The 26,416-nt window shown below is 41.7% G+C and overlaps 1 protein-coding gene across 7 annotated transcripts in view; it reads right to left on the bottom strand.

The window, feature by feature from the left end:
- Positions 1-5,573: 5,573 nt before the first annotated feature.
- Positions 5,574-26,416, bottom strand: part of FOXP1 (forkhead box P1) — a 578,496-nt gene continuing 557,653 nt past the window's right edge. For 4 of the 7 annotated variants that reach the window (XM_080822734.1, XM_080822736.1, XM_080822732.1 and 1 more), the window contains 7 exons: positions 23,190-23,391; positions 23,005-23,084; positions 22,299-22,400; positions 18,551-18,672; positions 16,720-16,789; positions 12,131-12,297; positions 5,574-6,691 (listed from right to left, as the gene is read on the bottom strand). In XM_080822734.1, coding sequence (XP_080678860.1) covers positions 6,547-6,691; positions 12,131-12,297; positions 16,720-16,789; positions 18,551-18,672; positions 22,299-22,400; positions 23,005-23,084; positions 23,190-23,391 — 888 coding nt within the window. In that variant the 3' untranslated portion in view covers positions 5,574-6,546. Of the gene's footprint in view, positions 6,692-12,130; positions 12,301-16,719; positions 16,790-18,550; positions 18,673-22,298; positions 22,401-23,004; positions 23,085-23,189; positions 23,392-26,416 lie in introns of all 7 variants that reach the window. The other 3 variants (XM_080822733.1, XM_080822735.1, XM_080822737.1) reach the window with 1 other exon arrangement.

Genomic DNA, 26,416 nt, shown 5'->3' with positions numbered 1-26,416 from the left:
CAGAGTGGAAATAAGACGACATAGGGTTTTGTTTTTTTAAAAAATAAAATCCTGTTTAAAAATAAATAAAAGTAGGTTATATCTAGAGTGATGGCTTTCTAACCCAAATATTGTCCCAGTTAAACCAGTGTTTTTGTATGTAATTTAATTTCCCTCCAGTGTGAAATCTGTCTTAAACCTTTCATCAGTCAGTTCCTTAAATGAAGGTTTGAGACCCAACTTCACTTTATTTTAATAAAGAATACTTTTATTTGACTCAACTACAATGAAGATGAAAGATAAATTGTGATTACTACCCTCTATGTAAATATGTAATACTGAAGAAGACAAAATCTAGTCAGAAAAACTAATTAGACTTTGTTTTGGTGTATTGGGGGGGGAGAGGGGGAGATCATTAATATCATGCAGCTGTTTGTGTTGATGTGAAATCGGCCTGAGTTTAGGTTCCTTCGTTTCAAAGGCCTCCATGTAAGAGAAGAGCATATATTTTGGGCTTGCTGCCTCGTTTACCTGAGCATCCGGCCTTCAATGAATGTGTACAAGAGGATGTTCCTGCTTCAGAAGAATTCCAGAAATACAATAAAAACGGTACTACACACCAACCAGCAACATCTTCCCTAATGCACCGGCATACTTGGTCTGGGTCCTTCAGCTTATTCAAATATGTGTACATATTTAATTTTACCAACTGCATATGCTGTAAGCAGTATTTATGTTTAAGCCTGGCATTTAAAGGAATTTCAATTAACCCTAATATTATATTCTTAGTAGCTAGATGAGAATTAAGGGTTCAAATGTTTTATTAATTATCAGACTAGAGGGCTTCTAGACTGTGGCGTAACTGTTAATGAAAAGAGGGCACTACTTTGCAACTTAATAGCAAAACCTATATTAAAAAAATTTTCTTTCCTAAGATAGGCTTTTCAAAACAATGCTGGGAAAGCACGCTTACGTGCCCCTCACCGGCAGCTGGTGTTTGGCCGAGTGGCAGCAGCTCGGTTCATTTTCAAGTCATCTTTTGGCTTGGATTACACTCTGAATTACAGACGCATCGGTTTTTATGTTACACCGGTTTGGACACTTCCAGTGCTGCTTTCAATATACCAATTTAATTTTTACTGAAAGATGATGCCCAAACTCGTTAATCCTTGGGATATATGCAACATAATAGTATTAAAGACAAATAGCAGGTTTTTTTTTTTTTCCTTTTATCAAGGTAAGCGATGAAACAAATCTGGAAATCAAGATGGTTTTTCTGGAATATTTAGTTCGTGAAGCTTCACTGTTTTCTACACTGGATGCGGTTATCTAGCATACTTTTGATAGAATATTTTTATAAAATCATTTGTTCTAATCTAAGCATTTATCATTATATGCAAAAAGATTTCTTGATGAGAATATTATAGACGGTGCCTGTTTTTGACATTAGCATTTTATTTGGATGACTAATCTTGCAGATGTGAAATTTTAATGAATTATTCATGAAATTGCTTTCCTCTGAAATTTTAGTTTGCTCTTAATGCTAGTTATTAAACATTTTGTTTTTTTTTTTTTCTGTATAAAATTTGATGAAGAGAAATAAGGGTGTGCTTCCTTGGGAGAAAAAGGTAGCCTCTATCTTTTCAGTGTTTTCCAGCTCCCTAAGTGGAGACTTAGCACTTTGAAATCCCGGGGATGAGAGCTTCAGCCCTCTGTGATGATGAAAGCTTTTAGTTAAGATTGATTTTAATTCTGTGTTGGAAGCAGCTGGTATACACGGAAGGCATATGCCTAACATACAAGATCAGCAGGTCAGAAGGGGGAAAGAAACTTAGGCTGTCGCGACTTTTTACTACCAGTGTGAACAACCAGCATGTTTATTGCATTTGAGAATGCCATCATGTCAGTAATGAGTACTGACTACACAACATTTTTTTTTTTTTATTGTCTGTATCCACAGACACGGAATGATGGAATTACAGTTGATGTCAAGGAATGAGTTTCTTTTATGCCTTATCAAAACAAAATGAAACAGAAAAAATTCTCGTTCCTGGCAGCACATATCCACAAAGCACCGTGCGCACAATCCGGACCGGACCCTCTTCCTCGAGGCTTCTGGGTAGCAGAGATCGTGCGAACCAAACTGGGCCCATAAAATGCCTTTAGAATCGTTAAGTCTCATTCTCAGGATAAAAAAGCAAAACTGACATTCAAAAACATCCAAAATATCGAGAGGGGATCCCGTGAACCAACAGGTACCCCCCAAAAATTCAAAATCCTTATGAGCATGTTCTTTGTACCCTTGGAAACAGAGCTCAGCTGGAATGTGGAAAGGAGAGGAAAATTTTTTTTTAACTTTTTTTTTTTTTCATGATAAAATAGCTAGTGATTTACATCCATCAGACTGTGGGTGCAGAATCCCAGGTCTTCGTGACTGGGTCTGACGGAATGCAGGGACGAGTGTCAGAGCTGTCCCAAGGTGGTGAGGCTGGTGGTCACTGGGCACGTACAGTAGCCTTGATGCTTCATCTCGCGGCTGGTTCACTGCGGGCAGCGTCACTCTCTTACAAGGACAGACTCTAGGGACAAGGAGGATGGATTCTCATTCCTGACAGTGCATTTGCCTGATACAAAGGACTCTCTCCCTAATATACGCTTTTCTTGGAAAAAAGAAAAAAAAAAGTAACAAATTGTCTTTACATCTTGGCACCTTGTAAAGTTTTCCTTTTTTTTTTTTTAATACAAAAAGTTCAATAGCTTTGACAACTCCCCATTATTAATCACTACTTCACTGATAAACTTTGAAAGTGTGACCCTGGCATTTCATCATGCAAAATATTTACTGCAGCAGGAGAAAACATTTTTTAAAACAGCATTTTTTTTCTCTTTTCAAATGTATGAACTGGTTTAAGATAGCCAGGAAGGCAGTGGTAGGATAAACACAAGGGATAGGAATGTATCAAAAACAGATTAACACACACGCGCACGTGCGCGCACGCTCACACACATACACACACACACACAAATCTGTACAAAATGCTCTGATCAATGAGAACAGAAAAACAAACAAAACAAAACAAAACCTGTCAACTATGTTACAATTTAAAAGCCAAAGGGGAAAAAAAGGTTAGGGAATTTCTCCCTCCCACATGTCAGGAAATGTCATCCAATATTCTTAAAGCAAGGATAACTAAATAAAATACATGTGCAGCATATTCTGCAATCCCATTACATACAGTAGTTTTTTTCCAAAGCTATTTTTTTTAGTATCATTAATATAAAGCAGTTGCACAAAAAGCAAAGGTGTTTTGACAAAACAGGTGTATGCATTTATTCCTTTTTAGGAACAATATCTAAAAAAAGAACCGCCCTCCGCCCTCCCCCAAAAAAGACAAAGATTCACACAGACACATTGGAATATATGTACAACGTAATAAACCCCATCCTAAAGAAGCGACTGGAACACCCCCCCCCAAGGGATACAGAATCAGAATTGTAAAAATCATAGTGAAGTTTGCTTGCTGTAAAGCCTGAGAATTTTTTTTTTTTCAGTTGGTTCTTCTGCAGGGCTGTGATACCTGCAAAGATATGTAAAATCTAATTTTTCTTTTTTTTTTTTCTTTTTGCTACAGTCTTTAGACTAAGCATGCAAGACATACGACTAAGTGCAACTGAGTGAAATGTATTTTTTTTTTTAAATTTTCATCATTCCCTAAAGGTTTGAACTGAGGTATGCGTACTAACAGTTTCTCATGCTGTTATCTTTACTCATGTCTAGCTACACATGCTGAGAATGAACTAATCTACCAGATTTTTATCCTCTTTTGAATACCAAACTAACCAGCAACCACTCAGTTTAGAAGCACAGGGCCCCCTTCCCATGACCCTGTCTGGCTACTGCCTGCACATCATGAAGCTGCCTGGAAAAGTTTAAAAAAAAAAAAAGAAAAAGAAAAAAAAAAAAGAAATCTCGAGTGACCACAGACTGCCCTTTATACAGAAAGCAGAGTGAAGCTTCAAAAGAAACTGGCAAAGAAGTTTTTGTACCAAGCTTATGAGTGGACGGGAGTGTTGCTTTCTTTCTTTCTTTCTTTTTAAATGAAAAATGCTGACCCAAAGCCTAATTAGAAAAAAAGAAGGAAAAAGGAAAACATTAAAAACAAAACAAAACAAAACAAAAAAACCCGGAAGATCAATGCCCAGACAGAGCAAAAGTGATGAAGTGATCCTAGCATGGTCCTTAAAAAAACAAACAAAAAAATGGTATTCTAGAAATGGTACTATGTGATTGAGTTGCATTGTAGAAGGTTTTCTGTTTTCTTTCCATTGTATCTTGACCGTCTCCCTTACTGGTTACTCCCTAATTTGCAGTGGCATCCGTTCATGTTTCTGAGATGGGACTCCCTTCCTTCCCTCGCTCCTGTAATACTTTCAGCAGCCCCGTAACCTCTCTTTATGAGTTTTGGTCTCTGTTGAGGTACAGAACAAGAAAAAAAAAAAAAAAGTAACAACTTTGGTTCCATTACCTACTTGGTCTTCTATGTTTTTTCTATGATGAAGGAGCAGTTCTCTTTCTCAGGTTAGCAATAGCCTAGAACTCATTAATTGCCTCTAAATTCTTTCGCCTCCTTTGATCAACAATAAGAGGATATTTGGCTTCATCAGATAAAGCATAAAACAGAGAACATAATTTACCTTTGTGTAAGATCTTTGGTAATTTTAGAAAAAAAAAAAAAAGGTACAAAGAATATAAATTAAGCTCCTAAAGGCTCTCAAAGTAAAACAAAACAAAAGCTATGGTCCTAGATAAATAAATGAGTGACAGGAAAGTGGGTGCAGAGTGGAGGCGTTGAGGGGTTCTAAGGACTGAGGTTGTACTGACTGAGGACTGTCATGTTCTACGTGCCATGTATGTTTCTCCAAATGGCCAGGGGCGCCATGCACCCCCGACTCCTCGATGTTGTCTACTGTTAGTTTTGGATACTGGCTCGGTGTGATAATATTGCGTAACAAACTGAACTGCAGTACCGAATTTGCACGTTTGAAATGAACACTTTCGCATTTGCTGAACTCAGTCCTCATTAACTTCCAGAACAAATTCAATCTGAAATCTAATTTGCATTCAAACAGATTAATGCCACCAAGCAGGTCTGGACTGTTGGTTAAATTCAGCGCTGCCACCACTTTCAGTGGAGTTGCCCAGGGAAGCCAGCTTTTTTGGCCGTTTTGCAAACAAAGCAACCCAAGCAGGTTTCAGCCTCAGCGAGCCTGTGGCCCATGGCAACCTGGTCACCCGAGGGAGAGCCTTCTATGGCCACACCGTCTAGTAGGAGATCTGCGGGGTGGGGGTGGGGGGGGCAGGGGAGTGCTGCCTGGGTTTCCTTGAGCTGGGGAAATGCTGTGGCATTTATTAACTGCAATGGTAGCTGCAGGAAGGAAAAAAAAAAAAAAAAAAAAGAACACCAAAAACCAAACCCCAAAAAACCCCGAAACCAAATCCGAAACAACCCCCTTCCCACCTCCAATACTGCTTCGTGGAATGAATCTGCATTGTTCCTAGGGTGTCTCTATTCTTCCTTTTTTTTTTTTTTTTTCTGTCATTCATTCTCTTTCTGGCAGGACTTCACGTCTGTGTGAGAGGACCTTCATGTGTAGAGTGCAGCATTTGGGACCTTTTTTTGAAAAAGACCAAAACGGAATGTTTTCTGACTTTGGAGAAAACGTGGTGATGTCTGAAGGAAACTGGAATGAGTGACAGAAAACTACGAACGAGAAATGACATTCAGCTTTTGTATAATAAAAACACCTATTTAACATTCATCACAAGGTACAGAAAACTTGAAGCCTCCAGGAGGCCGTGGGCCCAAATGGAGGCCTGAGGTCAGAACTTAAAATGGTATAGTAGAAGCAAAAAAAAAAAAAAAAAAAAAAAAAAAAAGCAATACATTAAAAAGTTTGGGATAATTACTTTTTAACCCCCTCCCCCCAATACACACACAAAGGCCTTCCCCATCCCAACTGGAAGCAAAACGAGAACAAAAACGAACCAAAAAAAAAAAAAGAGGAGTAAAGGCAGTGATAATCAACATGCAGTACTGTGCAAATAGGTCGTCCATTGGAATCCTTAAATTCTGGGCAGAGGCTTGGTCTGCAGCTTAGGTGCACATGCTCAGTTGGGTGTCCTCAGTGTCCAACGTTGGCAGGACTGCAGTTCAAAGTCTGCTGCTAAAAGTGAATCAGTTTAGCAAATTTACAACACTGATGTTGACTGTTAAGAGAGGAAAATCCCAAGTACCAAACAAGTCCATCCAATGCACAGAGTACAAATTCCTTTTTTCAACAAAAAGTAGAAAAATCAAAAATACTCCCAAATGGGATTCTTGATGGCACTAAGAGTTAACACGTTTCAGCGTTGTCAAAATGTAGTGAAAATCCTCCAGACTGTACAACAAATGGAGAACAATTTCACTGCTAACTTTTGACGTGTTTTGTTTTTTGTTTTGTTTTGTTTTGTTTTGTTTTGTTTCCCAATCTTCGTTCTTGGGGTTGGCCCCCGACCAGAGACGTTCACTCCATGTCCTCATTTACTGGTTCGTCTTCGTAATCTCTGTCGTGGTCAAAATCTGGACTGTGGTTGGCTGTTGTCACTAAGGACAGAGGCCCTTCAGCTTCCTCTGGATCGAGGGGTTCTTCTTTGACGTGCACGGGATGCCTGGAAGAAACGAAAACAGGTTCACTCGGAAGCCCCTTCCAACCACGGTAAGTTGGGGGCTTTGGGCAACAGAAGCCACACTCAAGGACTGTCCTGTGCCCCAGGACAGGCACTAGCCATGTGTGGCTCCTTAAATGAAAACTAACTAAAACCTCCCTTAATTTAAAATGGGAGTTTCTCCGTTGCACTGGTGCAGCGCAGAGATGACACATTTCCATCATGGCAGAAGGTTCCTTTGGGCAGTGCTGCTCTAGAATGATCTCTGGCCAGAAGCAGCCTCTCTTCCCCGGGGCTATGCTTATACCACCCTGAGCACTCAAGTCACCCTGGGCTCTTGTTAAATAAAGAGCCGCATGGGACCCCGCAGGTCTGGGTGGGGCCCAAGATTCTGCCTCTCTAGCAAGCTCCCAGGCAATGCCGCTGGTCTGAGGAGGACCACACTTTGAGTACCAGATAACAGGCCCCGCAGTGGCATCCTGCGGAGAGGAATACGAGTCTTCAAATCATTACTCGAAATAAGAATCTGTAACACAATGGTGGTTTGTGGGGACCACTGAGCGCGGGAGGCTGGGCTAATCATGGCTTGCTGTGTGTTCTGCTTTGCTAGTTAACATGCAGAACCTGTGAAAGAACTCTCTAGAGACCGACCCCAAGCGAGGTTCTATCATTAATCAACTTCAAGCAAACACAGCAAAGAGACACCATGATACATGCTTGAAACTCCAAATTAATGCATATTTTTACAAACTGTCAATAAGGCAAGAAAAGCCCTGCCAGGAAACACAAACGGAGAGGAAAAGGCTCGCCCAACACAACAATATGATAAGAAAGCAGAGCCCCGATCAGAATAATAACGCTGTCAGCTGTAAACAAGGCAAAACAAGAGGGCTGGCTGGTAGCGGCCACCAGGACGCCGCAGCCTGTGACGGGATCTGCCAACTTTCTCATTATGGCCCAGCGCAGGGTTCACCCGAAGGGGACTGCGGGGGATCCCGCGAAACCACTCCGATAACAATTGGGAAATGTTGTTCGTAAATCATATTTACAACCGATTCTTTGCAAATACAAATTACTTTCCGTGGCAAGCCTTTTGATATGGAAAAGAACCATTCAAGTTAAAATGGTCCCATCGCTGGGACCGGCTGCAGAAGGGAGGATTTTTTAATTGACATTATCAAGTATTAGTAATAAGAGGTGGTACTGGGATGGCTGATTTCCTAAATAATTGATGTATGCAAACCCCAAAGGCCACTTGAACCATTTAAAAACAAACAGGAGTGCTCTGGACTGCCCTTGACGATGTGAACCTTCAGAAAACCAACTGACTCTAAAATTAGCGCAGCATACAGAGTGTCTAGGGGTAGATGTCAGGATAAATAGCTTTTCAAAAATGGTGCCCATCTTCCTAAAAACTAGTTGCAAAACGAAATGTCTCAAAGTTGTAGTCCAGTGCATTTTTCTGGCTGTGCTCCCTCCTTTGTCAGTTTTTTCATGGTCCTACTTCTCTGTGTTTCTGCAGGGACCAGACCCAGGACTGGCTGCGCACTTTGCAGGGCCCCAGTGAAATGTGAAGATGCGGTTCAACACTTGGTCGGGATTTTAATATGGAAATGGCAGAGCATGCAAACTTCTCACACCATGCCTCCGGAGCCAGCCCTGGTAGGATCCCTATATTTTGGGGGGAAGAATTAAGTGTACTAATGACTACACCTTAAAAAAAAAATCACCCATAAACCTAAATTAAGGTAGGTTTTTGGTGTTTGCCTATCCTCTCCTGGGTGGCATCATATTTTTAAATATCGTGTATCTAACAAATCTGATTATTTTGTCAGCTTTTGCAGCTGTAATTTTTATAGGTATACAAGATGCCTTCTGTGGCTGCATCAGTCCCTTAATGCTGGGCATTTTGTGATTGTCTCTTCCCCCCCTTCTCTGGCTCTTTGAATAATACAGCGACCACTTTTATCCACTAATCTTCCTATTTCTGTTGATTTACCTCCTCAGGATAAATTTCTAAGAATGAAATTCTGGGAGCAAAGGCTAAAAACATCTTTATGGCTCTTAAGATTTATTATAGTATTAATTTCCAAAGGGGTAATATCAATTTAGACTCAACTTCCCCAGCCCCAAGCGTTATTTTTTTAAAAATACTTTGTTGCTTAGCAGGTCTAAGGTAAGCTCCGGTTACCTTAAATTGTTCTTCCTGGGTTACTGACAGCGGTGAACACTTCCTTCTGTTTGAGTTTCATATTTTCACTATTGAGCAGCGCTCCCTCCTAAATGACCCCCCACCCTTCTCTGCTGATCACATCTGGCTAGGAATGTACCTATGTGTTACTTAGCCCTGTACTGAAGTTCAAATGTGGTTTCCCTGATCAACATTTTCCTACTTTCACTTCTTTAAACAATCAGAATTACTAATCTTTTCAGGTTTATAAACCTGCATTTGATGACCTAGGATGATGTAAGGCTATCATGGGCGGTAGCAGGGTGGGACGATGGAAAAGCAATGGAACATTCTTAATGAAGTTCTTGCTTTATAATTTTTCCACTCTGACCAGGCAGTGCTTTGGGAGGCGCAAACAAAAACAAACCAGATACGAAGCTCACCATAGAGAAGATTTTGTTTTCCCTGTGAAGTTGCAGCTAACGTTGAGTAAGATTACTTACCATCCCCAAGACCTAGGTTAGGACCCTATCGCGCATGCTGGCTCACCCCGGAGCCTAATGCAGAGTGGGTCCCCAACCAATGCTAACTGAGGAGATCTGTGTGACAACCTGACAACACAACCGAGTTAGACATTAAGGCTTCTTAAAACTCCAGAGAAATGAAACCCAGCTTCGCGACATTTCTTGATACCAGCAGATCCCCCCGAGTGTGGCAAATGCAGTCACACAGGCCTGCGGTGCTTCAGAGGATAAAAGAGAATGGATTTCCACGCAAGATACATTTCAGGTAAGATGCAAACTATTTAAGATGCGATGTTTCACATACATTCATGTGTCTCCTGGAAATCAGAACCCCACAACGCGCCACCTTGCACGTCGCCCCCTGCCCCCCCACCCCGAAATGGTTCTCAATGAGTAACTGTGCAGAACCACACATCTCCCTCCTTACATCTGAGTAATTCCTTTGTCTAGCCACTCTGGGAACACGAGAGTTTTTAACTAGAGCTGTCTGGTGTTTAGAGGCATTGTGTTCGGAGGGTGTGTGCACAGCGTGCAGTATTTTGCTTTCTAGCTCCGTTAGCTCCTATCAGGATAAAAGTCTAATGCCCCAAAGCCATAATTATGTGGCTACTTTCTAGGGTTTCCGAAGAGAAACAGAATGTGGTAGTGTCGGAGCGGCACAGGAAAGGGTAAGAACGAGCAGCTCTGTTTCAACGTTAGATAGTAGCTGGGCTGCCGTACTAACAAGGTCCTTTAAGCCGTGCCATAAAGTTTACGGCTTGATTTATTCCGATAGACTAGAACAGTTAAGAAACAATTTGCATCATAGCAGGGTAATGCATATTGCACAAGAAGGAAAACTATGTCATTACAGAATTCACTTAATGGAAATACGGGGTCAAAAAGAGTAACAGTCTGTGACACTGAGAGCAGGCACAGGGACTCTGCTGTTGACATATAATTATATTTAGCAAACAGTGTAAAGCGGGGAGATCTGAACAACAGTGTGCATTCTGACATCTTTACGGAGGGTTTCCTTAACACAACCAAAACCAACCCAAACAAAACACAGCTGAAACCTTCCTTTCGTTAACATTTATGCTGACTGCTTGTGAAACCTGCTTTCTGGTAAGACTGGGGTTAATTCGAAGTTGTTAAACAAATTAACTTTGTAGTGGCTTTATCCTGTACAGCAAAATCCGCGTCATTCTTAACTCTTGCCTGAGGTTTTTAATCCAAGTATCTTTCTCTTTTCAGGACTGTTTTTGCACTAAATAGTAGGAACATACATCAGCTAACCCTTGGAGTTCATAAAGGATGAGAAATAGTTTCTCTTCCATTCGTTAACTTCAAGAAAGACTTGCTTTAGCGAGCATATCTTGAAGTAGCTTATATATACCAATTTATATTTGCTCTGAACTTCCTTAATATCTGAGTAAACACTCCTGTCATGACAGTGATTTAAAAATGAACATGAGGGTGACTACAGTCAAGTCAGAAGCACCAGACCGCTTTAGAAAAAGTGATATACGGTGGTATCAGTGTCAGAGAGAAACACGTTCTTAAAATGCTGTGCAGTGAATGCTAAGAGACTGTTCACATAAATTAAAAATGATTATTTCCATCTTTTAAGATCCTTTTCAAAACACTTTGGGCATGAAATTCAAATGCTAAGTAACCACATTTCAGATCCCTTCCAACCCCACCCACTATCCTGGCCGACAGCAATTTTTTTCTCCTTGTCCTCCGATGCCTATTCATTCTGGTCCTCGCGGCCTCGTGGTCACGTTTTCCATTCCTATCACTTAAATGCTCTGAAAATAAGGTGTTGGCCAGGTATATCAGAAGGAGTGTGTAGGCAAGTGGCCGGTGGTAGGAGCCGCCAGTGTTGCGAACATTGGATTGGTTTCTTCGTTTCAAGTGGGCAACAGTGGAGCGGACACTTCCTCGAAGGGAGAGACTGTCCCTCTAGAGCATCCCCCACAAATCCGATCACTTGGGGAAATGTGGCTTCTTTTCTCTTTAAACTTTCCCTGGCAGGGAAGGAGCTGTCCCAGTCACAGCTCTTCCGCCGTCACGCACCCACTCCCCACAGTGGTGGGGGCATCACGGCCTCTCCTGTGGTTGGCCCTGTCCTGCTGCCATTCACATTCAGCAGGGACAACCATTGCCCTCACTTCATTCACGTATATGGTGCTCATTATACTGCCGTCTGCTGCTATAATGCTCCTATTAATTTTCCTTTTGATATTTTAAGAGCAATCTATAAATCACGCCGCCTTTCATTGGTGCCATCATGAATGCCTGGGCGGAACACTTCAGTGCTGTGTTTGTGCTTCAGACTATCAGACAACCGAATAAACAAGTGTTCTTTTCCCCCTGCTAGGTTCGCCGTGCCTGCAAGTCGAACAAACTGACAGACACGCATACCGATTTCAGGAGGAAAAGGTAATGTGGCTTCAATAATGGCCTGAGATGCCAAGCAGAGGGGAAAAAAAAAAAAAAAAAAGCAAACGAGTCACCCGTTTTATTGTTGTGTGCACTTGTAGGGCCGCATGAAGCCGATTGCTTTTATGGGAAAGTTAGTAAATGATCCTTTTATGTGCTAACCGAGCTAAACACTTCCAGAAGTACCAACTTTCACCTAGGTTCTAGGAAAGCAGAAATTACAGAAAAGGTATCCAAAGCAGCTCGAGAAGGGCTTGTGTGCACATCAAACCGGGAGCCTGGGACCCGAACGCAGAGACCTTCTGGGTGGACAGTACTCACACAGCTTGCAGAGGGGATCTGCCTGGACTGCTGTCACTCTCGTTGCTGTTGGTATGTTCCATTGCCCCGTTCAGCTCTTCCCGTATTGCGCTGGCTAAGTTGCCCAGAGTGGGATTTCCCATGGAAGCAGTAGTGTATAGAGGTATACTATTCTCAGCCATCGAAGCCTGCTAGCAACGAAGAGAAAATAGATGAGGACACAGAGTAAGCATAGACAGGGAAGCCATTCGTTACGGGTGTAGTCAATGATCTTCCGTTTAGGTTCATAGTAGGGCTGGCCAATAGAAGTTGCTAATAGGGAGAGGAGTTTGCTTTCAAAGGCAGACTCGTGACCCATGTCCCATGCTCGGTTTCCAAGAGCTAGCTGGGACCAAAGGGGTGGTAGGGAGGGAGGACTCAATTTAGCTCTGCTGGGTAGTCACGTGGTTTAGACAGGGCTATCGAAAATGAGCTTTCCGTCTGATGCCTTCTTTCAAGATGGACTGAATATTTCCAGATCACAGGGAAATATAATGGCATTTTCATTTCTTTATCCACTTTGATGACTCCAGTATTGGATATTAAAGATTTGATCCAATTATTCTGGCCTCAGAGCTCAAACTTATGAGAACTTCCATAAACATTTACCTCTTAGATCCTATAGAAAAGGAAGAGATTATAGAATTGGAGTCCATTTTTATCTTTCTCCTTCATTTCGGTTTTAATGATTTCTGAATCTGTTTAGTGTAGTCTGTGTGGTATTACCCCACAGTTATCTCAATCTTTCAGGCTCAGACCGGTCAACCTGGAATTTTAGGACTGATGGAAAAAAATAACTGTCACTCTATATGAGTGTCAGCCCCGAAGTATGGAAACGGAAAAGATAGGAAATCCTGAAGTCGGTGGTGGGATACTGTTCGCTTCCCCTCCTCCTGAGTTTGAATAAAATGACCACCCAGTCTCGAATGCAGACAGTCGTTAAATACAACCCTGAACTAGTTTCATTTGGGTAGTGATCATAACCCAGAAACTTTTCATGTTAAAGAGGACAGACTTTTAAAAACTGGCACTGTAGATAGATCAAGATTATCAAAACTGTCCTCTTGCAGACTACAGTATGCCTGGTTTTCCATCCTAATGAGGAGAAAGTACAGTCACAAGACAATCTGGCATGGTGACTTCAATTGGCCAGTCATACAAGAGTCCAAAGTATTCTAGAAATCCTGGCTCTAGAGAGGAAGAGCCAAAAGTGAGGACAGAATGGGTGCAAAGCTGGGCTGCAGGGAATGTACCCATTATGAGAGCTGCAGCCTCGCTCACTGCACAGATTCCAAAGCCAGGGATGCCTTCTTAGATACAAGCCCCCATGATGGGTCTTCACTTAACACACCGTTGGCCAATGGACTATTTCAAAGCCAGGCTCCATGCAAGTCCATAGCTTTCCCTTCCCTCCACTTCTGGCTTTACATAACTGCCTGCTTTTTAAAAAGTGGGGAAAAAAAAAAATCCTGTTTTTATTTCCAAATGTGGTGAACTCATTTTGACGAACAGCAAATCTGAACATTCCCTCGCTCTCCTACAGTTTGTTAAATAATTTGCATCAAGTACTTTTTTCAACAGATCTCTTATAATTGCAATAAAGCATTTTCCTTTTCTTTGGCAGAGCAAAAAGCAAGAACGGTTGCCAGATTATTTTTTAATCCCCCCCCCCCCAAACTGCAGCTGGATAAGCATCTTAACAGCCTTCATTTGAGACAACTCAGTGGTCATACCTCTTCCAGTCATGAAAGTTCTGCTCTAACGCTCAACATTTCACCATGACACGGTCAGAATGTGGCCTAAGTGGGGCCATCTCTACAGCACGGTAATTTTTTTTAGCAGCTTCTCTAGTCAAAAATGGAGGGGTAACGACAAAACTGAAGTGTTTGTAAGAAGATGTTCTTTGGTATAACACGGTCACCCTTACAGACAGAGCAGCCTTCTTAACATGACATGTTCTCCTTGGCTCTCGAAGTGTTCTAGGTGAAGGTCATTAAAACATGGGCTCAGACCCAACAGCCACAGTGGTGAAAGGCATCCAAAAGGCAAGCACTTCTACTGATCCCTCAGTGGTGAGATCAGAAAGATATCAATGGAGAGAACCAGACTTGTCCCTTTAAGAAAATGACCGAGTGGAAGGACAGTGTCTACTAGGCCAAAGAGCCTCCTGCACGTACTTTGTTGAGTGAGGGATCAAAGCAACCCACCCAACGCTAGAAACAGTAACAAAGACATTCTTTTGTGTAGTTGATGTCTACAGAGGAGCAGGTGGGGTATGATGTTTATAACGGACTTAATTATATAAATGGTCCTGTGTACAGTGTGTGGTTTCCTCTCAAACTGGCATTTTTTTTTTTTTTTTTTTTTGCACAACAAAAAAAACCCAAAAAACAAAAACCGAAACCTAAAACTGAGGTGCCTCAGTAATGGTGCAGAAGTCCGTAAGTTCCATAATGGAACATGAACCATGCTAAGATCCTTGGGGGAAAGGCAGTCTATAAATAAGAAGCTTTATGGTTACCCTTAGTTACTTCACTTTTTCAGAGCATAATGCAATCTGTCTCACGTCCAATGTTTTATTTCTGTAGTGGATTCTGCTGTCCTATTTTATATATTGTATATCATGCATTATGTTGCTCTAGTAATCTTTTTAAGATGTTGTTCCACTATTATTTTTACTTGTCTTGAGAAATGGAAATGGGCAATAATGGGAAGGAAAGCCTGCTGGTAGAGTCCTGATTTAATTTGCACAGCAGAAAGTTACATGAGACTGTCTACTGCCCATGGATCCAAACTCCTTGACAAGAGGAAGAAGATCCATGTCTCCCGTCATGAATTTGTATCGGTTTATTCACCTCACCTCATTACGCACATAAAGTGTTCTTGGAAAGCTACGGGATCGTTTTGGGCTCCCCCTGAAAATGAGAAAGGGGAGGGAAGATGCCAGAAACAAATGTTTTCGAGAAGAAGCACGAACAGTTTTGTCATGATAAGGCATACTAATTTAAATTAGTCACATAGTTAAGAGAATCCAGAGGATCACTGCTTTTTTTCTTGCCTTTCCGCCTCATGAATGTAAAATGTGCTTGTAATCTTAATACTCTTCCAGATAGAGCAGCTTTAAATTCACACTTCACAAGACTCCAGGGAAAATAAGTTACTAATGAGTGGTATTTACAGTGGCAGCATCTAAGCGTGCTCTCATTTGCTTTTCTAAAGTTACTGTGTAAACTACAAGTAATTAACAGAAACTCAGAAAGTAGTTCCTCCTATTAAAGTTGGTACCAGCTAAAAATAAATAAATATAATTACTGAAAAGCTAAGTTCCGTGCGTATGCCTCAGCACGGAAACGGTGTTAAAGGTGTATCATCTATTGTTGGGAGCCGTGAGGCTGCGCGGACCTGGAAAACTGACTGTGCAGGGTGCAGGGCAGGTGCTTGAGAAATATTTATTTGTTCTAGGAGTAGTGAGAACCACGCGCCCGTCCTGATCTCCCACCTCTTCACACACTCTGTTCCCATAATGTCAATTCTCTTAACTGTTTTTTATTCTCTTCCCTGACCCCTTCAGGAGCCATTTTAAGAAGACCTTGTTTCTGTGTAAATGTTTCTATTTGCGTGTTAGTGCCCTTTGGAGGGGCACAAGGTGTTGGACTAAGTATGGGCGATACAGCCCCCAGCAAGAACTCCTGCTGTGAAGGTCCGTGATAGTCTTGGAGTACATACGCCCCAGCTATGTACAGAGTATGTCTTTTTCAAGGTAGCAAAATTCCCTTGGCCTGTCTTCTAGATCCATCTAGGCAGGGGCAAACGCAAACTGGACCACTGAGAGATGGGACGACTAAAAGGCTCGGCTGCCTGGGGAGCTCGCATCTGGGTGGCAAACTCCCTCCTGCTCAGAACCAGTGTCTTCATCCCCTTGTAATGCTGGTTATGTAACGAGTGCTTGGTTCGTCAGTGGGAAACAAACATTCTGTACGCTTCTTATGCAATCCTGAGCAATCTGCTGGAAACCTAAAGAGTGTTCTTCAACACCTCTCTGGTTTAAACAAAAACTGTTTACTTTTACCAAGTGAACCAAACCTGGATCTCTCCTGGCTCCCCCCCGCCTCCCCCCCACCCCAGCACCGGACTGAAGATGCTAAAACAGACTTTAGAAGAAGAAGTAAAAAGCCCTGCTTTCTCTTTAAACCCGTGAACAATAGAAGGTCATGTGATACAGTGGCCTATCATCCAGCACATTAATAGCTGTGCTAGAGTAATTACACTTGTGGTATTTTTGCCTCAAGTGAAATTCTGAAATAAGAGGATGGAAATTATGATACTGCTGATAAATATTAATAAGTGAACTTTTAATTTTTTTGCCACAATATTCAAAATGCTAAGCATCCCGCTAATGCTGAAGCAGCCCGATGTGTTTGCCTCCAGGGAGTACGATGCTTTGTGCACTTAAGAAAAAAGTTTAACGGAATTAAAATTTAATATCTAATTAGAGCGAGGCTAATATATTTTGAAATGAGTGGGGGAGACATGTGCCTCCGCTGCATGTTCGGGACGACCATTAATCTTACCTGTAAAGCTGCATTGAGGGGCGTGCAATAGGCGTGGCTGGTCTGCATGTTTTTAATAAGGGAAGGGTTACTGCGTAAGAGAAAGATAAAAACTCAAAGTTAAACGCCATCAGCTCCGGAGTTCCGAGCTAAGTTTTATCTTAAAGCTTGCTGGTATCCCTTCCCAATCAGAAATCCACCCGCACCACCCCCCACCCCCGCCCACCCCCGTTAACAAAACCAAAGGAAATTTAGGTTTTCTGCACAGCCCCTGGCTTTATGGGGCTGGTCTGTGCGAACACCCCTGGGGTAGGACTTTGCTCTTCAAGGAAACTGGGTGTAAAATCCGGGCTTCAGTTAGACCAGCCCTGGGCACTCCGTCCACTGCTGCATTTTTTTTCCCCCCTTCATAAAATCTTGACCTCTCTGCAAATTTTTGTAGCTGCCATGAGTCCAATAGGAAGGCAGAATCTCTGGTGGGGGTGGGGGGGGGTGGCTAGGGGTGAGCTGGTAACAGGGATTCCTGGGAGTTAGCTAGAGAATGTCTCCATGATGTTAACTCCAGAATAACCGTGGGAGGTAAAGGCAGGAGGCTCTTAAAGAAGACCCCTCCCCTCGCCCCACCGAGGCACATTTAGTGCTAAAAGGAGATGGGGAGAAGGGAGTGACAGGGAAGGGTAGTTCCCAAGTAAGGTGGGGAGGTTGGGCTGAGATCTTTCTTGCACAGCCAAATCTGGGATGTTGTAAGAATACTGGATGCTGTGTCCATGAGCTAATGCAAGGAAGACAAGACAGCATTCGAAAAAAGTCGGGGGATGGAGAGGCTTCCAGGAGGAAGTCACCCAGATTGATCCCTGACTTGCCCTCAAAGGAAGTCTGTGTGCTGTTATGGATTTCTCTCTCGTCATTCATTTCCCCTCACTTGTGTTATTATTATAACTGAGTGGGCAAATACCAAGACATGTACCCCGTTAAATACACATGTTAAGTCTCCATTAAAACCTGCCTTTTTGCTTGGAGGAATGACTTCCAAGCCAAGGTATTTACTCTTAAAGGGTCCCCGTAAGCTGCTGAATCAAAATACAACCAATATGTGCATTAAAGACGTCAAAAAAGCATTATTCAAGGCACTGGCGTTCCGAAGAGAAACAAGAGAAGTACATGTACGAATCACACAATTTAGCTCCATTGCAGAAAGCCGTGGCACTGCTACTTGGTGAAATGCAAAACTACATGGGATGAGTCAACCATGCAAAGCCAAAGCAACAGCAGAAAAAACAAAACAAAAGCAAGTAAAGGCTCTTACTGTGTGACAAGCTCGTCAAAGTTTTCATCGGGGCAGTATTTGCGAGGACGGCCTCGTTGAATATGGCGGCCACGTTTAAACTCTTCATCATCAACTGTCCAAAAGGACCCAAACTCATCCTCTACTCTGATAAAGCACTTATGCAGTGAGAGGTTGGTGCGAATGGCACCCTGGGATAGGAGCCGCAGCAAAGGAGATGGAGTGGCAACAAAAGGAGACGGGGTTGGGGGGGCAGAACAGACATCCAATACAGGGAACAGGAAAAAGAAAATAAAATGCAATAAGCATAAGCAAATGGTTTGTGAGGGTTAATATGCATTGCCACCTAAAAGCTACTAGCGTGGGATGCAACAAAGACCGGCAAGCAGGGCAGGGGACTGGTGGGTATACAAAACAGGAGGGATGAAATGCTTTTTTGCTTCCCTTAACTGAGACAACGTGAAACCGGTTCGTCGGTCTAACACCGTCTAGCAGCCAAAAGCCTCTACTTGACACTTGTTAGCACAATCCAAGCTAGGCTAAGAAGTTCAAACATGGTGGACGTACCCACTGATCTTTTGTGGCCTTCGTTTTTGGAATTCTACTTCATCCACTGTCCATACTGCCCCTTTAACGTTTTCTACTCGCACAAAACACTTGTGAAGACTAAGATTATGACGCACTGCATTCTGCAGCAAGTATAAAAGAGAGAACATTTACATTTTCTATAAGAAAAGACTCCAAAAACAGCAGTACATTCAGCCTCACAGTCCACATTTGTCAAACCATTCCCAAGAGCTGTAGCTAACCACCCCCGTGGATGACCTTCTTGAGGTTAAGGATGCCTTTGCCAAATGTAAAAATTAAAAAAAAAACAAAAAACAAAAACACAAAAGTATCAATTAGTTATACTCCGGCATTTTCATCTACTCTCTGATAGGAGCTAACTAGAAGAAATGGTTAATAGAAGCCCCAAATAGGGTTCACAGTAAAAATCTGAAAATCGTGTTAATATGACTTCAAAATAAACATGCAGAGCATAAAACTGTCCCCTATAAGCCCACTTATCTCCCATAGCAAAGGGTATTTTAAAAAATCATGCAAGATGATAATATTGTTAAACACATTTTGTTCTTATTCTTTTTTCAAAAGTTTTGGCTTTAACACCTTCTATAGGTTTTGTCAGATTTATCTAAATCCGATTTTACCATTGAAAGCATCACCTCCTGCAGCTGATAGGATGAGGGAATGAAATGATCCCCAGGACATTAGTATCCATCATCAAGCTATGTCTTACCTTCCCGAATGTATAAAACCTTGGCCCTTACTATGGGCAATTACCTTAACTAACAAAAAATGCCAAAAAACTCTTGAGTAGAACTCTTAATGGCAAAAAGAGGATAGTTCTGCAGCTCATGGTTCCTAAAGACATGTTTCTGTCTCCGGTCCCCATGTCTCTCTCTTTCTTATGGTTAAAGGTCATTTCCAAGATCATTCTTAAATGGAGACCCTTGATACCCACAGCCCACCGAAGGTGGGTAAAGAAAAGCTTTTAACATCTCCTCTTTGCTTTGATTTTCAGGAAAATCCACAACCCGTGCTGGGGCCCAGAACAAACATGGCCTCCTCTCTTTAGCCTCGTTGGTTGAACGTAACTGATCTAGACTCCAAATTAGACATGAGCACATTACAAAAAGACCCATGCCATTGACTCAAGACTTTCTTCTTACAGGGCATAAGCAGGTGACTGCTGGGGCATGAGGAGTGGATGCAGACATCCCATCTCCCATGCCGTGTAGCATATCCTCCATTCCACTCCATTCCAATGATGCTGCCATCGCTCAAACGTGCCGCACGGCATCCCCTTGGGCTGCCCACAGGTATTTCCGTTCTCAAGATCCTGAGCCCTGTTTCCACTTTTACGTAATCACCACTGGTGACTCTGACGGAGGAGTCAGACGAGATAGTGCTGGTTTTTCTTTTTCAATATGGGATATTTAGAAGATAACGAGACACGTTTTATGACATAGCCAAGTTATCAACCACTCGCAAGGAGAATCCACAGGATAAATTCTCAGTTTTTGAGCAATGTCAGCATAACTGGGATAGGCTGAAAACATCCAGGTGACCGTGAAAGGACACCCCTGATTCAAATAGGTTGGACAGGTTTGCATGAAAACAAAAGAAAACCATCTTTGAAAACATTTGCTGTGTTGTATTTATACTTGGTAGGACAAATTTCTTCACGTGTAAGGTGGTAGTCTGCTCTTTGAATAAGCATTTTCTTTTTCATGCGGTACTGACACAGACTATATATAGGGATGCAAATGGTCTCCTCTTACCTCCTAGGACAATACTAAGGAGGTTAAAACAAATAAGTCCACAGTACCTTTTAAAAAAATACAGACAGATCATGTGTATGTATGGAAGACATAATGGGGGAAGATACCAACATTTCCCCTCTACCCTATCACTCTCTAATATTTGAGAATAAGCATCGTCGAAACACTTAGAACTGCAGATCTACGGAAACCATGTCTGCCAGAAGGACTGCTATAGATCTGTCTGAAGAACAGAGCCATGTGAGTAAAGATAGAAAGTCAAACTGAAGTTTTATTTTCCAAGACTGTACATCTAGGCAAAAGCATCCAGAAAACAAGAGTTGCCCAAAAACGTGAGTAAGCCCTTTTCAGCCGTAACTTAAACTGGGCACTTCACCTTTTGTTTAGGATGACAATACCAATAAGGACACGGAGAGAAAATTATACGTATTTGAGTCATTTGGTACTTGATCTAGGATTGTTTATATTGATGGCACTTTTTCCTGCAGTTTGCAAAAATGAAAAAGTTAAAGCTGTAGATCTGAGCTTAAATATCATATTCACAGCCAGTAATTATTTTTAAATTTGATCACTTGCTATTTATAAAAGGCAATTTGAAGAAAATGTCTGCTTCATGCTTATACTTCCTACATTTTGAAAAGCATTCATAGCTAAAGATACTTTGCATTTTATCTCCTAAGGGAGGCTGAGGAAAAGCGGGTAAGGTTTTGAACATAGGCTCCCTTCAGCACCCATGTGTCTTAATGGAAATAAAAAAGGATACTTTGAGCCATAAAAGATATTCATGGCTGTGTGAGGTTGATAAATTAATTCTATGGTTATATTCATTTTCTTTTAAAATGCTAATTTCGTAAGAACATAAAAGAGGCAATGTGTTTTCTGTTTTTGTTTTTCTCTTATCTAAAATTTAAAAAGTAGCAAAGAAAATTTCCATTGCATCGTATAATAAATCCCTATCATGTTTATAATAATGACATGTAAAAATACCCTAAGATATTTGCATTTTACATGTTGTGGAATTTGGGGATTTTAAGAATTCTAGGTAGTAAAAAGGCAAAAAAAAAAAATTTTCAAAACCAGATTGAACCTGCCCTCTTCTATAGCAATAATATTTAAACCAAGAAATTAAAAGCAGTAAAATCCAAAAATCTGTGAGGGCTTCATTTAATACAATGGAAGAAATACTACAGGAATCTATGAACCCATTGCTAAACTGGAAATGAGGGAGGTCACGTAACCCTCAAGATGCTCTTGTTAGAGCATCCCATTTGGAGCTGAGGGATTTGGTCCATTTTATAGCAAACGGTGTTACAGTGAAGTTGGATCATTTCCTTTTCCAGATTCTCTATGAATCTCTGGCGGATAGCATGATATAAAAAAAAACAAAAGCAACTCCCCTCAAAAAAAAAACCCAAAACTAAAACCAAAAACTTAATAATATATTGTGCTCCCCTGTGATAATTTCCATATACAGAGCTAGTCATGAGACCACACCGCTTTCTTTACTAATTATGGTAAGGAGCATTTTTTTTTCTTTTTTTAAATCCAACCAGTGAAGGTTATGTCAAGTTTGTCTGATCATTTCTCCTGGTTAAGAAAATGTTAGCTGTGCATCTCAGCAAATACTGGTGGTGGCTAATGACGGACCACCATGAGATCTGTGTAATTAAGAGGACAACCTCAGCATCGGGGCAACGGTGTCATCCGTTCCTTTTCCCTACATATTCCAACCAGACAGAAATGACTTTATTGGCTGGTCCCGCCGAAATCTGATGCCAGTGTAATGGCAGTCTTCTATCCCAGCATTCTAACCCCAACAGTACTTTTCTCTGAATAAAATACTTCTGTAAACTTGACTCTTTGAGCGAATCGAAATAGTACACCTGTAACTTACAACACCTGCATTTTATCAACAACAAACTCTTTTATAAATGGCAAGACCTGAGCCTAAACAGGCCCGGGAGGAAGCTTACCTTCCACGTGGCAGCATTGCGTCGAAAGTAAGCAAACATTCGTGTGAACCAGTTATAGATTTCATTTAGTGTTAGCTGCTTTTCTGGAGATTCGAGAATGGCCTGTGAAGCAAAAGTAACAAAATGAAGATAATTTATGACCAAATCAGCAGAATCGTCATTATACAGTTTCTTGAAAATATAAAATAACCATGATTCAGACCTAAAGCCCAAGAAAGGTTTCACGAAATGATCCAAGATTAATGGTTGTATTTAACAGTTCAATAGCAAAATTCAAAACGGAATTATCTAATTGTTTTGAGTTTTTATTTCTGTTTCCGTACAGAAATATTAATTTATTAGTCATTCATAAAGCAGAATCAAAGAGAAATGCAAAACATTTCACTAGCTGATTAAAGCTCAGTAATTATTTAGAGCTCAGATTAATTCTAGGGATCAGAGATTACTGTAGCTTGTGATAATTGACTTGCCATCTTTAAACAGGCTCATTTTCACTGTTGTGTGAAATGAATTTCCTAATAATCACATCGTATTGTAATACTTAATCAAAAGCAATTATGTTATATATTGCAGTTTTAAAAAACCTTATAGAAAAGGTTTTAGCATGCTTGCATACTAAACGGTTCTAAATCTACTTCATCAATATACTATACCCATGTACATGTATACATTTGATGGAATTTCCCATACTGCATTATTTACTCACCTGCCTAATTAAAGATGCGTATGTAAATGGTGGTCTAACTTCTGCGTTCTTATAAAATTCTTGGTTCTGCGCAATATCTGCTAAAATAAGAATCATTGTCCTATTAATTATCACTTTTTAAAAAGAGGCTGGTCTACAAGAATTGCATATTACAGTTCTACATGAGGCAAACAGGAAGTAGCTACCTGAAGAAATGGGCACGTTGTATTTGTCCGAGTACCGCCGGCGGATGGGTCCCACCGTATGCATGCTGGTGGTGGTGATGACGGAGGGGCCTTGGGTGACGGGAGTGATGGGGGCGGTTGGGGTCGTTGGAGTATGAGGTAAGCTCTGTGGAGAAGCCTCAGATGCAGACTTGGAGAGTGTGACACTTGATACCAGATTCAGCTGTGAGGAAGAGAAGAGTTCTTAGAAGAGCTTCAGAAAAGCAGGGAGCAAGCAGGCATCTGAAATCCATCAGGAGCACGGCAGGGGATGCCCGGCTAGCTTTACTTCTCTAAGTAGATGCTTCTAATCACCTGAAACGGGAGGCGAGTTCCCACGTAGAAACAGTTCGCATAGTTGGTTAGTTTAAAAATCTCTCTGGCCATGTTCTCCTGACTCGTGGGTGACACAGGTGTTTTCCAAAGACGGTGAAAAATGAGTGTGTGCACAAAGGGGTGACCTAGCTCAGTGAAGTTTGACAAGTTCTGGGTCAGAACATTCCTTGAGTCATGACTTTGAACCCTTTTGAGCAGCCTACTGTGCTTGGCAAACCTCCCAGAGGGGGTGGAGTCCTCATAGCGCCAGGGAACACCAACATTCTAGAAACTACCAGTTGGGATACACTGGTCTAGACCTGAGCGCTCCAGCAGCACTTTCTGCAACATGCTAGCACCAGTGCACAGCTGTTTTTCCTTTTTATCAAAATTAAACTTTTGTTTAAACAGCCACACGTAGCCAGTGGCTACCACACTGGCCAGCACAGGGACAAGCTACTTAACTCCACGATGAAACTGCAGCGATTGGAAATGCCACAAGGATGTTTGGCCTATGGCTCCCATTTAAAAAGACTGCCACTGGGGCACCTGAGTGGCTCAGCTGGTTGACGGTCCAACTCTTGATTTCGGCTCAGGTCATGATCTCGTGATCATGGGATCGAGCCCCGCGTTGGGGTCTGAGCTCAGCATGGAGTCCACTAGAGATTCTCTCTCCCTCTGTCCTCCACCCCTGCCCATTCTCTCTCAAATAAATGAATAAATCTTAAAAAAAAAAAAAAAAGAAAAGAAAAGAAAAAAAGAGTGGCATTGATCCAGTAAGACATCATTTAGTTCTATCAGTTGGCAAAGACTAATCTTTGAAAGCTTTATGTGTAGTCTTCATTAAACTCTATCCAATAGAGGACTGGAATCTATTTTAAAAAATGACATACGAAACATTTTTTTCTTTTATAAATATATAAATATATAACTAAATTATATATAATTTTTCTTTTATAAATATATAAATATATAAACTAAAAGAAAATTTTTTTCTTTTAGTTTCGAATGCTCAGTAATACAATGGAATCTATAGCATCAAGTGAGGAAACGCATGTTGTTTATTTGAAGTCGTACAAAGGAAGATGGAGGAGTACTGTTTCCTTCCTTCGATAAGCCTTCACCTTGGAAGTGCTTGTCTTACTAGTAATAATTAAAAAAAAAAATGAGCTTGTTCCCCTTACCCCGAGTTTCTCCTTTCAGAAATACTAAGTCTGGCTATACTATAGAACCTGGCCATTTTCAACACATTATTTTTACACACAATTGCCATCTCAGATACTTCCAGCCGGCCCCAAATCCAAGAAACTTATGCCAAGGAGGCTTGCTTGTAACATCTTCTCAAACCAGATTTCAAATCATTTAACAAAGTTAAGTATTTCACTATTGCAGTAGTCTTACGGACAAGACGTTATTTGTGGGAGGTATTAAAAATGAGATTCCTCCGGGATCATAAAGAACACATTAAAAGGTCCGGTTTGTTGAGAAGATACAACCCTGCTCGTGCTCCGCTAATGAAAAAGGCCATGAGAATGCCTCTCATTCGTGAAAACAATCAAGCAAACAAAATAAACCCAGGAATCTGAAGAGAAGAGCGAGCAAGTATCCTTAGGTAAATATGCATGGGAAAAATGTAACTATGTTGCTGGAAAAGGAATGTCGGGGGAACAACCCTGTAGTTGTGCTTTCCTTTATAATCTCCTGGCACCTACCAGTGAAATGCTGACTCAGCTAATGCCAGACCCTCCCCCCAGCCCCCACCCCCCCCCCCCCCCCGGAGAAGAGCAAGCTGTGCAGAGGACCCTGCTCTCACAGCGCCGCCCCCACCAACCCCAGCAAACTGGGCCAATGCTGTGAGCCGCTTTCTTTTCTATTCGTGCTGGAAACCTGCCTTCGTGACGCGTATTTGCGGACTAAGTGCTTTCAGTTGAGAGCGGCAGCCTTGGGATGGAGCAGAATTGAGAAGCCACAGGGGAGGGCTGGGGCCTCCTCGGCGCCTTGGGCCTTCATCACTGACCAAGTGCAGCAACTGTGCACGAGCATCAGCCCACGCGACGGGTCAAGGAAATTAGTTGCGGGAAGGCTACTGCTCATAAACACAACAGCTTTTCAAATTCGGATGCTGCTAGGCCTAAGAATATCCAAACACTGGAAAGTCCTGGAGACCATTTGTATAAACCATGTTGTGAGCCACCTGCCACTGTGTGATTACACTTCGTTCTCCTACTGTCACTGATCAGTGAGATGTCACTGCTCACCGTGTACAGATGAGCTGACTGAGGCTCACGACCGAGGAAATAACTTGCCCCTATTCAGTCACACACACACACACGCGCGCGAGATTCCAGAGCTCTCTGTGTAAGCATCTTATGCCCAGTTAACGGGAAAAATAAACACTGGCCAGTTTCATTCCTCTGTATGCTCATTTTTGGAAAGGAAAGGAGTCCGTGGATAGCTTTAGTCCCTGCTTATAAATCATATTCAATAAATATTGCTGAAAAAATATAAGGCATCTGAAACTGAAATGACACAAACAAGGGCAGAACATTCATTTGCTGCCCCTTGACAAGCTTACCATCGAACACAGACCCTGGTCCAAGGGCAGCGTGTGTAACAACCATAAAGCAATTCTGTGGACTAACTCTACTTTTTGGCTTTTCTCTCCCGTTTAAGGACAGCACCTAAACACCGTAACTTTCTTCAACACTTAATGAGAATTATAAATACAACGGCCTCAAGGAGCATGCCGGCTGCCTTCCCATTTTGTGAGGGAGGGCATCAAGTGTACTGGGCTCCAAAAAAATCAAAACTCGTGTAAACATTCAGCCAAGTACAAATCCATTGTGTGGTGCTCACACAGGAGAACGGACATATCACGTGGTACTGTGTCATAA

The sequence above is a fragment of the Martes martes genome, assembly GCF_963455335.1.
Source record: "Martes martes genome assembly, chromosome: 1".
Taxonomy (NCBI): Eukaryota; Metazoa; Chordata; class Mammalia; order Carnivora; family Mustelidae; genus Martes; species Martes martes.
Note: the sequence above shows the minus strand (reverse complement) of the source record. Positions and strands in the feature narration are given on the sequence as shown.